At 34.1% G+C, this 14,534-nt stretch overlaps 1 protein-coding gene across 1 annotated transcript in view; it reads right to left on the bottom strand.

Annotated features, from left to right (window-relative positions):
• LOC101901704 (sodium-dependent neutral amino acid transporter B(0)AT3) overlaps positions 1-14,534 on the bottom strand; it is a 33,965-nt gene that overhangs the window by 14,210 nt on the left and 5,221 nt on the right. Inside the window, exons 3-4 of the mRNA XM_005186215.4 lie at positions 1,578-2,077; positions 1,124-1,431 (exon numbers count right to left, since the gene is read on the bottom strand). Of these exons, the coding sequence (XP_005186272.1) occupies positions 1,124-1,431; positions 1,578-1,667 (398 nt within the window). The 5' untranslated portion in view covers positions 1,668-2,077. The remainder of the gene's footprint in view (positions 1-1,123; positions 1,432-1,577; positions 2,078-14,534) is intronic.

Genomic DNA, 14,534 nt, shown 5'->3' with positions numbered 1-14,534 from the left:
CGTATAATAACAAATGACACCATTTTAGAACTGTTCGTACCCTTAAAATTCGAATTTCCAAAAACCCTTTGGTACTTCTAACCTGCGTCCCATGGATGACTCTCATTTTAGAACTCTAGCTCCCTCCGTTTTTCCAAATTTTAATGCATTTTGGTACTTGTTATACCCTTTTAGTGCGAACTTCAAAAGGAGTGTATTACGGAGTCTACTCTTCACTCTCTTGTTGTGTGTGGGAGTACTCCCGAGTCGTTCCTGTTTAAAAAATTAGAGTGGGAGCAGAATCGCTCAAAATAGAGCAAGATTTTGCTCCAGGAGTGTAAATGAGTGGGAAAAGATATTTTTTCCGATTTGTGTGTGTGTATGCCTAATTGCAAACGGGGTTTAATCTTGCTGTATAACGCAGAAGAGGTGAAAAGAAGGTAAAAAGAGGGGATTTGATCGTGTACAGAAAAAATATACATATATGGAAATTCCACAACGGTATGACAAAATCTAAAAGAGTGCTCGAAAAAAGCTCGATTTTGAACGAATTTTGCTCCCACAAAAAAAAAAACGAGGAAATGCTCTCGGGGGCTATCGGAAAATTGAATTTGCTCAATTTTTTCCCATGAGCTCTCCCGCTCGAATTCGATTGAATTTCACTCCGTACAGATTCGAGCGAGCTTTTCGGAGGTCCGTTATATATTATTAAATATTGCATATGAACACAATTTTTATAGAATCAATTCTTAGGTCTTTAAGTATGGATGTTTTTCTGTTAAAAATACTGTTTTTCTTTAGAAAGTTTGACACGGAGGTGAGTTTTTATTATTTTATGAAACAAAAAGTTATTTCCATACATAATACAAAAGTGTTATTATGATGTTTCACACAATAACACTTTTTGTTCAAATTCCCACAGTTTTCTTTGTTTATCCACCTTGCTTTTAATTAAATTTCCTTGCACGGAAACATCTTTATTCCCCCTTTTTATTTTAAGCACTAAAGTTTCGAACTGAGTGCAACACAAATCCGGACTAGCGAATTTCTCTCCAAGTTTTATTTCACTCTCGCCCAGCCCCTCTTCATTGTTTGTCCGACATCCTGTCATTCACATTTGAATATTCATAAATTTTGCACTTACCCTATTGTTGCCAGCAAGAACATTATTTTACTGTCCCAACTTTCACGTTCTTCGCCCTCCTTTTCACCCTCGACAATATCCGCTGGGGCACTTTCGATGGCTGCCACCAATTCGGCCACAGCTTTGGTCGTGCTGGCCTCTGTATCCTCAACTTCGGACGATTCATCGAAGGCATCGGACATAAATGCTTGATTTGTGGCCCCATACATGGGGGTGTGATGGGCGACATGATGCGTGCCATGATGTGGACCACGATGACTGCCCGCACTGCTGGTGCTGTGTTCGGAAACTAAACGGCCACGTATCTCCTGGGAGAATGGGAAAATCGAATAAAAACAGTTAATAGATTTAATTTTGTTGCTGCAAAACACAGGTGTCTATGAAAGCATGATTATGGATGCTACGTTTAGATGAAAGAGGATTTGATTCGTTTCGTATTTCTTGCTGCACTTACTCTTAATTCATGTTGATCTATACTCTTTTGTGATTTTAATACAATATCCCGTGAGCTTTGTCGTCTCAGCAATTGAGCTGTATTAGCCATTTTGAAAGATGATGATGATGATAACGTTGATGATTGCCGCAGACGATGTGGTTTTCGTCGGTGGGTGGATGGGTGTTGGTTCAGTTAAATCGTTCGATAATTTGGTTGGTTTGGTTGTGTTGAAGATTTGAAATAAGTTAAGCGTTTGGTATTTTTTTTTTTTTTTTACTTTTCGTTAATTTTGACGTTAACTAGATTTGGTGCAATTTAGTTTTTTATCGATCAGGGATTTCTTTTTTTTAACTGAATCAATCGACTAGCTTGTTTTTTGTTGAGTGCTTGTGGTGTTGTTGGTGCTGATATTCTTGTGCGATTTGGTGCGCGGACATTTACATACAGGGTGTTTGGCTGTGTGCTGGCATTATACTTAAGGTGCTTTTAGCTAAAAAGTTATTATCCATTTTGTTGTTCTAGAATAAGTGTTTTTGGTGCATTAAATATTGAAGGAAGTGTTAGAGAGAAGAAAAAACTAAATACAATTATATTGAACAAAATACATACACACATTCACACTTGACATGCATTTACATTGAAGTGCGATGGAGCGTATGAGTAACATAATAGTGAAATGAAAATGTATTAAGTATACGTGAAAGATAAATTTATGAAAGATGCAATTCAAGCATACATAGATCAGTCCCTAAAATCTGCCCTGCTCAAAACTGTGTTCTAGAACATGAGCCGAAAAAAGAGATAATTTAAGAGAAAATTAAAATTCTATTTTTCTTTATATTTTACTATTCCATTTAATTGTTTGCTAAAATAATTTATAAAGCAAATGGATAAAAAATATTTGTATAAAAAATGACTTAACACTGTTTTGTTCTTGACTGGAGAGAGATATTTTTTCTTGAGCAGCGCAGCTAAAATAATATTTATGAAAAAGTAGGGGAGTAAGTCGGTCTAGGTTGACATAAAAACCTGAAACATGTAGTTTTCTTGATGACTTAATAGTAGTTTAAAATACTAAACATACGCAGAAGTCCGATCTGTATTTCGTATATATTTCAAATATATACTTCCATAAATATAACAAAAATAAATTAGAAAAATTATTTAAATATTTTTTGACACTATCCCCAAAAAGTTAAGTTTGTTGGGAGATTTGAACTTAGCTTTGAAACATTCGAGATTCACGTTCAAAAAATTAAATAAATATATGGTGAGATAAAAAAAACTGCAACAAAGTCTAATGCCATAATTTTTATATTTTTTTAAATTTTATTGAATGAAAGAAAAAACTGTCGGAATAGCATCAAATTTTAGAATAAGTTAAGATTTCTTCGAATTGGTCAACTTTGGCACAAATCATGGCCTTCAAACGGCCAATGAAACCGTCACACGCTGTGTGAATGTTGCTCTGCGCTATTTTGGCCCATTCCCGGCGAAGCGCTTGCTTGAGGTGATCAACACTTTGGTATTTTTTAGTGCCAACCTTGCTTTCCAAAATATTCCAGACACAATAGTCCAACGGATTGGTATCCAGACATTTTGGTGGCCATTGGAAATGAAGAGAGGAACCTCATTTAATACACCCTCCAGAATTTAAATAATTTAAAAATTCCTTGAAAAATATATTCTTAAAAATTCTAAAATAAAATAAAATAAACTACAATTATGACTTTGATCGTCTTTAAAAATACCGTGAAATGTTTTATTCCAGTTTCTTAAAAAAGCTATTATTTTATTTTACAGCCTATCCACCTCACAATTAAATTTCAATCTCATTCCAATTTTTTGTTAACCTTATCTATGTCATAATAACAATATGCCCTCAACCAAACAAAATATTTACAATGGAATCCAAAATCGTCTGACTACAGCAACAATGTAACAAAAGTCAATGATCATTCAATTGTTATGGCAACCTCTTCGTAGTAAACCTCTTTGAAATTGAAATGTATGCACAACAAAAGAAAAACATTTTCGGAAAAGTTGTATTCATTTTCCGAACATCTTATCCTTTGCCAAGTTTTTCAAAGAAAAATATATCGAAATTATCACAATGTTCGACATCGTCTAAACTTGACTTTTTAGGTTTTTTTGTTTACTCAACGCTTTGTTGCCAAAGTGAAAGAAAACACCAATAGAATACCAACAAAAAAACGTGGCAGATATAGCGGATGAGAGATTTGAAAAAAAAATAGATTCATGAAAATAAGGATTTAATGAAATTGAATATATTTCAATTTCAGAAAAACTGTTCAGATTTATTTTAGTATAAGCTTAATTTAATTGAGTGCAGGATAAATAAGTTATACTTAAAAACATTGAGAGACTTAGAAAAAAAGGAGAAGAGCAAAATGAAATTTAAAATATCTTTCTGTTAAATTAAATGTAATTCCTTTAAATTACGAAAAATTTGAACCTCCTTCAATTTCTAATGATTTCGATATTTAAGAATATCTACATTTACTTCATTGTATTTTAAAAGGAATATTTACAATTTCCTTTTTATACCCTACACCTCATAGTGGTCAGAGTATTATGTCTTTGTGCATCTGTTTGTAATATGGAGAAGGAAGCGAGATAGAACCATAGTTACTTTTGAGGATCCTCATAGAATCACTTTCTGAGTAGATTTATGCATGTCAGTCCGTCTGTCCATGTCTTTTTGTGAACAAAATGCAGTTCGCATTTATTATCCGATTGAGATGAAATTTGTCAAAACAATATTTATTTGGCCCAAGGATCCCTATTGAAATTGATGAGAATCGGATGAAATTTTGATATGGCTCCCAAATATGTCTTCAACCGATTTCGGGTTAATTGTGCACCAAATGGCCAATATCAGTCCAAATGAACTGAATTTTAGCACATGCGACCGAATTCAATATAGAAACAAGTACATCAAATTTGGGGTCAGATACAGGTATAGCTCCCATATATATGTTTCATCCGATTTGGGGTTTTAAATGCTTCACATGCGTAATGTGCACTCCACAACATTTATGCACTCGTTGATACCAGATATCAGATGCAGCTCAGAAATAAGTGTTTAATATTTTGTAGAGATCGGTTAAAATTTGGATATAGCTCCCATATATATCTTTATCCGATTTTAGGTTTTTTGTCTACCAAATGGCTAATATCAGTCCAAATGACCTGACTTTTGGCACCTTCGACAGAATTCAGCCTAAAAACAAAAACATCAAATTTGGAAAATCGGTTCAAATATAGCTATAGCTCCCATATACACAGGTTGAGATAAAAAATCTGCACCAAAGTCAAACGGCATGGTTTTTACACTTTTTTTTTAAATTTTATTGAATGAAAGCAAAAATTATGACCTTTAAACCGCCATTGAAAACGTTGTTCTGAGGTATTTTGGCCCATTCCCGGCGAAGCGCTTGCTTGAGGTTATCGACACTTTTGTATTGTATAGTGCCATCCTTGTTTTCCAAAATACTCCAGACACAATAGTGCAACGGATTAGTATCCGGAGATTTTGGTAGCCATTATACGCTGGAAATGAAGCGAGGAACCTCATTTTGTACCCATTCTTGGGTGGCGCGTGCTGAGTGCGATGTTGCTGAGTCCTGTTGGAATGTCCAAGGTATGCAGCCAAAAAGTTTGCGTGCCTAAGGCTTTTATATACGCTCCAGAATATTTTCGCAATAATATTCGGCATTTATTCTGATGTCCCCACACCATCACCATGGCCGGCGCTTGAGTTCTGGGGGCCAACCGAAGGTGCACATTTTCAGCTGACCTCTTGCACAAGTCCACGCGATCATTTGTTTGTTTATAAGCTGCTGGACAACGAATGTTTTCTTATCGGAAAAAACCAAATTCGGCAGTTCACAACTTTCGGCCAAGCGAAGCAACTCTTTAGCTCTTTCGAGTCTATTTTCTTTCCGTTGCGGTGCAAGTTCTTGCACTTTTTGGAATTTCAATGGCTTTACCCCGAGCTCATTTTTCAATATTTGCCGAATGGAATATTGCGATATATTCAGCTCACGAGCCATTTTTCGGCCACTGCGACCCGGGTCGAAACCCGAACCCGAACCCCGAAACCCTTCTTTACTTTCGAACCATTTCTGCTGATGTTGCTGTTTTCTTACGTCCACTTTCTTGACGTCGTGCTACGCTACCAGTATCACGGTAACAAGCGATGGTACGAGATACAAAAGATTTTTTCACATTTAAATTCTGGAGTGCTCTAACGGTAGCCACTTGTGGTTTTCTAGCCAAATATAAAGAAATCACACTATCAGGCTTGAATTCGATCACGAATAACTTTTTTCTGAAAAATTCTCACCCAAATGCTTTTGTACGCTCGTAAACAATACAATGAGCTGTCACTGAAATAATTTAAACAGCTGTCGGACGAGTGGCCTAAAAATGACAGCAGTCTAAAATTGGTTGCAGTTTTTTTCATCTCACCCTGTAAAGGTACAAAAGCCTCTGTCAAATTTGTTCAAAATCGATTCAGAGTTAAATATAATTTCCAAATTGTGACTAATCTAAAGCCATGATACATGTATGTGATACGTATATAGGGTATCATACAGTCGGCCTCACCCAACTTTCTTCTGGTTTACTATTTCCTCTTTGCATATCTGAAATTCTTTATCCATACGCACATTCTTATGGCTTTCAATAATGTGTAAATTGTTTTTATATTACACTTATAACACACACACACACACACTTGATCCCTTTAAGTAACTCCTTACGCTGTCTTATGTATTGTCTTTACTTAAAAAGGAAAAAAAATGAATAAAATTTTACGCATGAATGCCTTTTAAATTAACTTTCCGCCTTCAGCATCAAACTCGCTTCAGCGAAAGTGAGTACACATTGTTTCCAAAATTTATTGGTATACATAAATTACGTTTTTAAAATTGGCTTTAAGTGAATTCTGCAAAGTTTTTATCTGCTGTTTGACGTTAGCATCTGGATGTTGAACAACATCTGTTCGACTTCGTGCGTGTCTTCATTGACATGGTAGATATATACATGGCTAATAGATGATGATGATGTCGTCGTCGTCGTGTCACATAACAAATGACAGTCTACATACTGAAAAAAACATTATTTTTATTGGATTTTCTACTATAAAATAGCTACATCCGTTTGTTCAAGGATCAGCGGGAAGTGTGTCTTTGCATTTTTGGTTGCTTGGAATTGGGCGTTTCTTTTGAATGCATTAAAATAAAACTTTTATTTATTCGTCGAATGGAAGTGGTTTAGAAGCAATACACAAAAATGCAACAATTCTTTATTGGTTGTTTCCTTGCAAATATAACATTATTTCTTGTATAACTTTTTGAAATATTAAAGAATTTATTTATTTCATACGGTTTTCCCGACGTTATGAAGATGAGTCTGCCATTGAATAATACGTTTACTGCACATAAAGTCAATAAGCTGCCAATTCACCTCACTTTGTTTAATTCATACATTGCTTACATTGAGTAATATCCTTAGCATACTTTTAGGCAGTTTGGTTTTTAAACGGCATCGTAATGCAAATGGTGTGGTTAAATACGCAAAATATATAAATACGAATTAAAAATTATTATTGAAACTAAATTTAATTATGAATATACCTCAATGGCTTTGATATGCCAAAATAATTGGTTCACATTTATGAAGAAACATCAATTTACATATTATTTAGTAATGCATGTTATATTCAAAATTTCTGCTTAAAGCGGATATATAGCATAAAATGGTTTATCCACCACAATTTTTTGTTATTATGCTTTTTGAATTACCTACGGATATTTTATATACTTTAAGGCTGTCTAGTAAAAAACTTGGAAAGAAAAACTTGTATGGTGAAATCGAAAAATGTACTAGAAACTTATTGATTGTGGTGAATACATCTTAAACTTGACTCAATAGTTTGCATCATAATTGTTACCACAATACTTCAAAAACCAAACCAGAATCGGTTGAAGATATATATGGGAGCTATATCGAAATCTGAACCGATCTTGATAAAATTTGGCAAATATATTTCTATGCTGCACCAAACATGATTTTTGTGGGGTGAATACTACGAATGTTAGAGACTTAAACACCAAATCTGAAAAATATATATGGGAGCTATAGCTATATCTCAACCGATTTGCATCGAATTTAAAGTACTTGATTCTGGACTTAATTCGTCAGATATGGCAAAATTCAGGTCATTTGGACTGATATTGTCCATTTGGTGCATAATAAACCCAGAATCGGTTGAAGATATGTATGGGAGGTATATTCAAATCTGAGCCGATCTTAATAAACTTTGGCAGAGGTGTTTCTGGGCTGTATCTGATATCTGTTTCCAAATATCATTCTTGTGGAACGCATATTACGAATGTGAGGGACTTAAACACCAAATCGGATGAAATACATATATGGGAGTTATGGCTATATCTGAACCGATTTTCACCTGGGACCAAACAAATGATTTGTGCAAAATTCCATTTCGATGGTGCAATGAATGTGACCTGCACTTTGTTTACAAAAATACATGGACATACGGACATGCATAAATCGACTCATGTCGATTGAAGATCCTCAAAAGTAACTATGGATCTCTCTCGCTTCCTTCTCTATGTTACAACAAATGCAGAAAAACATAATACCCTGACCACGGCTTGGTGTATGTATGGATCTTGTCTTACCTGTGCCTCATATTCATAAACGTTTCAGCGTATCAGTTTAAAACAAATAAAAAAAGCTATAAGTTCGGCCAGACCGAACTTTTAATGCCTTCCACCATTTGGAACGAATTTTGTCATTTTCAAAAAATGAAATCCGTTAAAAATTATGTTTAAATCTTAAAAATACCGAATGTAGCTGTTATATTAGGGTCTATACGACGACGTGGACCTATAGGGACTATACGACGAAGTGCATAGGCAACTTTTGTCAAAAGCCATTGCAATATTCAAATGCGAAACTTGGTCAAATGCGAAACTCGGTGAATAATGTAGGTAAAATCATCAAAATACCGAATTTAGGGAGGTACTATTATATGGGGGCTATACCAAAACGTGGACCCGCACAGACAATTTTCTGTCGTAGGCTGTAGTATCCATTACAAAGTTCAAATACCAAATTTCGATATTCATCAAAATACCGAATATGGGGAGGGGGCTATATTAAATACCAAAAGTCCTGCAGACATAATATACCTTTGAGTAAACTTTTATCAAAGACGAACAGATGGACTGACATCGCTAAATCGACATAGAATTTTATGCTGATCAAGAATTTATATACTTTGTGAGGTCTAAAATGTATATTTCGAGATGTTACAAACGAAATGACAAACTTAATATACCCTCCATACTATGGTGGTGGGTATAAAAATAGCAGGCATAATTAGACATGAGGAATATGTTTGAGGAATGTTGTCACAATTTGAAGCCATGACATTTTGCATATTGAAGTCACCAATAATTATGAACCTGTAATTTTGTTAAAATTTTAAAGTAAGTCCTGTAACTTCCAAATTCCACATGTATTGATTTCAATTTTTATGTATCAAAATTTCATCAAACTCGGTCTTACATATTAAACTCGTTATTACATGTTTCATCAAACTCGTTATTACATGCATTTCTCTTTGTGTAATTTTCTAACAACAAAACTCTGTCTTACTATTTATTTTTCTAATCTTTAATTGATATAAGCCCCACAAAAACCGTTCCATTACAATTTTGTTACTTAACGCTAATCGCCTAATTATCTCATTATTTCCGTCTCGGAAAACCAAACAATAAATAATGAACGACAGTAATCCATATTCGTTGTTCAGTAATGACAGACATCCTTCCAAGCGAATTAAATTAATACCAGCCATTATTATAAGTACACAGTCTGTCACTTTTAATCTGTCTATGACATCCATCTAACCGTACAATGTACTCTTATTTCGTAATGGATTCGGTGGGAGTTTGGATGCGGAGAAAGTTGTATAACCAAAAAAAAAAAAACATTTGGAAAATTACACAGTAATAGGATTACTTTTAACGCATACATATGTATGTACATATGTTTATAAATGTTATGCTTGTTTTAAAGGGAGTTTCAGCAAAAAAGAATTAAAAAAAAATCTGCCAATTTAAAATTATTTTTGCATTTATCATGTACAGTATGTTATTGAATTCTATCCTTAAAGCAAAGGCAAAAAAATGTGTAATTGCTACTTTATTATTTCAATCTCTGTATGTAGTAAAGACATAAATCTCTGAATTGGATATTTGCCAATTTCAGGTGTGTGTTCCATGGAGCTCAGTTAGAATTGTAAATCAAAGCTACCATTTAAAGGTTATTTGTGCATATATGAGTACACTTGTGCTACGATATGAGTACACTTGGGCCTCTTAGTTATTCTCTGTTAGAATAGGAAAGGAAAAAAATGAAAAAAAAAATTAAATGTAGGATAGGACCATGGTACAGTTAAGAAGATAATGTCAGGCAGTCACATGTTTGCAATTTTTTTAAAAAAAATATTCATTTGACATTATTTATTTATAAATTCTTTGTATACAAGGTGAGATAAAAAAAATCACAAAGACAAACTCCATAATTTTTATATTTTTTTAGATTGCATTAAATGAAAGCAAAAAATATCGGAAATAGCATCAAATTTTAGTATAAGTTTAAATTTGTTCGAATTGGTCACCTTTGGCACGAATTATGGCCTTAAAACGGCCAATGAAACCGTCACACGCTTCCCGAATGTTGCTCTGTGGTATTTTGGCCCATTCCCGGCGAAGCGCTTGCTTGATTTGATCGACACTTTAGTATTTTTTAGGGACAAACTTACTTTCAAAATATTCCAGACACAATAGCCCAACAGATTGGTATCCGGAGATTTTGGTGGTCATTGTGCGCTGGAAATGAAGCGAGGAACCTCATTTTGTAACCATTCTTGGGTGGAGCGTACTGAGTGCGATGGTGCTGAGTCCTGTCGGAATGTCCAAGGTCTGCGGCCAAAATGTTTGCGTGCCCAAGGCTTTAATACACCCTCCAGAATATTTTCGCGATAATATTCGGCATTTATTCTGATGCCACGGTCGATTAATACGAGCGGAGAGCGACCATTGGCTGTTATGGCGGCCCACACCATCGCCATGGCCGGTGCTTGAGTTCTGATGGCAAACCGGGGGTGCACATTTTCAGCTGACCTCTTTGGCAATTTTATTTGTTTACAAACTGCTGGACAACGAATGTTTTCTCATCGGAGAAAACCAAATTCGGCAGCTCACCACTTTCGGCCAAGCGAAGCAACTCTTTAGCTCTTTTAATTCTATTTTCTTTCTGTTGCGGTGCCGAATGGAATATTGCGATATTGTCAGCTCACGAGCCATTTTTCGGCCACTGCGACGCAGGTTTTTATCAAGATCGGTTCAAATTTAAATAAAGCTCCCTTATACAGGGTGAGATGAAAAAAATGCAACCAACTTCAGACTGCTGTAATTTCTAAGCCACTCGTCCGACAACTATTACTTTTCGAACAATTTCTGCTGATATTACTGTTTTCTTCCATCCACTTCCTTGACTTCGGGCTACGGTAACGAGCGATGGTACGAGACACAAAAGATTTATTCACATTTAAATGCTGGAGTGTTCTAACGCTATAACGCTCGAATTCCATCACGAATAACTTTCTTTCTGAAAAAATTCTCGCCAAAATGCTTTTCTTCGCTTGTAAACAATATAATGAGCTATCACTGGAATAATTTTTACAGTTGTCGGACGAGTGGCTTAGAAATGACAGCAGTCTATAGTTAGTTGCACTTTTTTCATCTTACCCTGTATATTGGACCTATATCTCAATTTGAACCGATTCTCACCAATTTCAATAGGGTTCGTCCTTGGGCCAAACAAATATTGTTTGACAATTTTCATCTCTATCGGATAATAAATACGCCCTGCATTTTGTTCGGACTGACATGACAAGTGATTCTATGAAGATTCTCAAAAGTAACTTTGGGTCTATCTTGCTTCCTTCTCCATGTTACAAACAAATGCACAAATACGTAATACCCTTACCACTATGTGCTGTAAGAGATCTGGATCAAAATACATTCACCGCAAAATCACTTTACTCTCTTCACCACTTTTTGAAAACGGCAAAAACGGCACGGGTTTTTTGTAGACTATGAAAGATGATGTTCCATACAAAAATGCAAAATTAAAATTTTAGGACCTTCCCTATATAATTTTTTTAAACTCCATATTCCTTTAGGATATGGCAAAAATATGGACATATTTTGAATTATTTTCATTTCATTTTTTCAATTAATCTCCCTCTTTTGTGATTTCACCCCTATGAGCTACGTATCCTTTGGAAGGCTTTAAAATCCTAAAAGTCCCATTTAACTTCTTTTAGACCATAAAAATTTCTGTAGGAAATCTGAAGGTTTCGTAAGATATTCTAATGCAAGTCCGTATATGTCTTCTTAAAGAGATATTTAAGGTCAGCTTATAAAAGTCTTTTAAAAACCTCGTAATGGACTTTTAATGAAAGCTTGTAAAGGCCTTTTTACAAAAAAAATCTTTTGCGTCACTACAAATTCCACTGCATTCATTTACTTATTGTCATTAACAAAATATGTGTCAAATTAGAATGACATGTTAAGCAATTTGTTTCTGCTATTTATTTAAAAAAAAAAACTAGACAACAAAACATGACACCTAGGACATTAGTGTTTAAATGATCCTTTCAATGGACAAATTACATGGAAAAAGGCAAAGTGAAAATATTGTCACAACAAATTATTTGATGACAATCACTTGAAACCCAAAGCCCTACCCCCATACGCCGCCCTCGCTGACATGAAGACACTAAAGAAGAAAATAATGAACGCAACTGACAACAATGACTGAAAACGGAAGGAAGGAAGGCAGGATGGATAGTAATCACTCATAATGACTATATAAGCGTATTTTCTTTGTTAGTAATTTTATGTTATTAGTGTGTTAAATTTTATGGGTGTTTTTTTTCTCGGTGACAAAAGCCGACGACATCCGACCCATAAAATTACTTACTTTCGAAAACGATAAACACCGACGGACAACAATGCCAAAAAAAGGGGTGACAACAATTTATGTGCGTTTAAAATATTTACTGTAAAGTGCTAGTATTGTTGATTCTATTATAGAGCATGGTTACATGGAATGTTGGGGGTGGGCTAATTGTGACCCCATAAATGTATTACGTGTTGAAATAGGAGATATGTATGTGTGACATAGTAACTTATTTTAAAGGGCGGAATTTATTTTGTTTTTTTTTTTTTAATTTATGTAACATTAATTTTTGTAAACGCTAAAGAGAGGAATTCGAGTGTCGTACATAAAAAATTTAAATTGTAAGTTATTTTAACAAAATTATTGAAAAAAGTAAAACAATATTTTCCAGTAATTATCGATGCGAAGCACATGAGTTTTTCAAGCATTCTTTTCGAGTCTACTCGGGTATTTCGTTAGGACATTTTCCTGCAAACTAAAATCGCAATGTTTGTTGAATTTTCAAGGATATTTTCTACAGATTATAGAGGTAGGAGAAATTGATTTTTAAAGTGTATTTTCCACAAACTAAAAGGCATTGAATGTGGAGTATCTTCCTCTTCAATCGAGCTATCTTTAAGGGATTTTTTCTTAAATTTGCATGCAATACAAGTGCATTTTTCAAATATATATTAAAAAACTATATAGGTAATACTTGTGAAGTTTCATATTTCATATTTCCCCCAAAGTACAAAAGCAAATCTTGTGCATATTTAACGATAATTTCCACAGACTATAAAAACAATACCTTGGACTTTACAGAGACATAATTTCAAAATAGAGACGCTAATCGTAGATTTTTAAATGAAATGTTTCAAAATATATTGTAACATTATTAGTTGATTTTCACGGATATTTCACAAAAACTCTGGAGAAAATATCTATGCATTTTCTGAGGATATTTTCTCAACTGAACTATGGGAAAATTCAAAATATCAGAAAATTCAATATATCTCTCACAATTTTTGTGAAATTGCGAGTTCAAGGGACAATATTCCCGGATTTTTAAGGATAATTTTCTCATTCTATAGTTGCAATATTCGTGGATTTTTAATAATATTTTCTAAAATACATTTTAAATATTAGTGAATTTTTCAAGGATATGTTTCACAGCTAAAGCATCAACGCTCTTAAGTTGTATTTTCCCGTGGATTTCTGAAGCATTGTTAAAAAACGCAGAGGCAATACTCAAGGGTATTAAGGACAATAAAATAAGACAATGCTCTTGGGTTATGAAGGATACTTCACAAAAAATAAAAAAAGTATATTTGCAGATTTTTTCGAGAATATTTTTTACAAAATACAATATTCAAGGATATTCAAAAGCATATATTTTACGGAAATTAAGAGAATATACTCGTGGATTTTTAATTATAGTTTGCACGACCTTGAACATAATGCCCATTGACTTTTCAATGATATTCAAGAGCATATACGGAGACAATGCTTGTAATTTTTTCAAAGATTTGTTTAATGCTTTTCAAGGATATCCAAGAAGATATACGGAGACAATACCTGTAAATTTTTCAAATTATATCAGCAATACTCCTTGGTTTTTGAATGTTTATTTTTAATATTTTTGAAAAAAAAACAAGTAAGCAAAGGCTATAGTCGTGCGGGGCCAACCATGTTATACCCTAAAACACTACAATCAGTTAGAAGCCCCCTTATGTCCAAATCCATTTTGGAAGATTTCGTTTCGGTAAAATGGAAATGTTGGTATTTTTTCAAACAAATGTAGTGGTCCATTCTACCCACCGTAAGGCAACTGCAAAATCAGGAAAATTTTCAGTTTTTGGTTTTTTTTTTCAAACCCTAAATATTATACGCTACCTCCATTCTAAA

The sequence above is a fragment of the Musca domestica genome, unplaced genomic scaffold (genome assembly GCF_030504385.1).
Source record: "Musca domestica strain aabys unplaced genomic scaffold, Musca_domestica.polishedcontigs.V.1.1 18, whole genome shotgun sequence".
NCBI classification, from domain to species: Eukaryota; Metazoa; Arthropoda; class Insecta; order Diptera; family Muscidae; genus Musca; species Musca domestica.
This window is presented reverse-complemented; position numbering and strand designations above follow the sequence as displayed.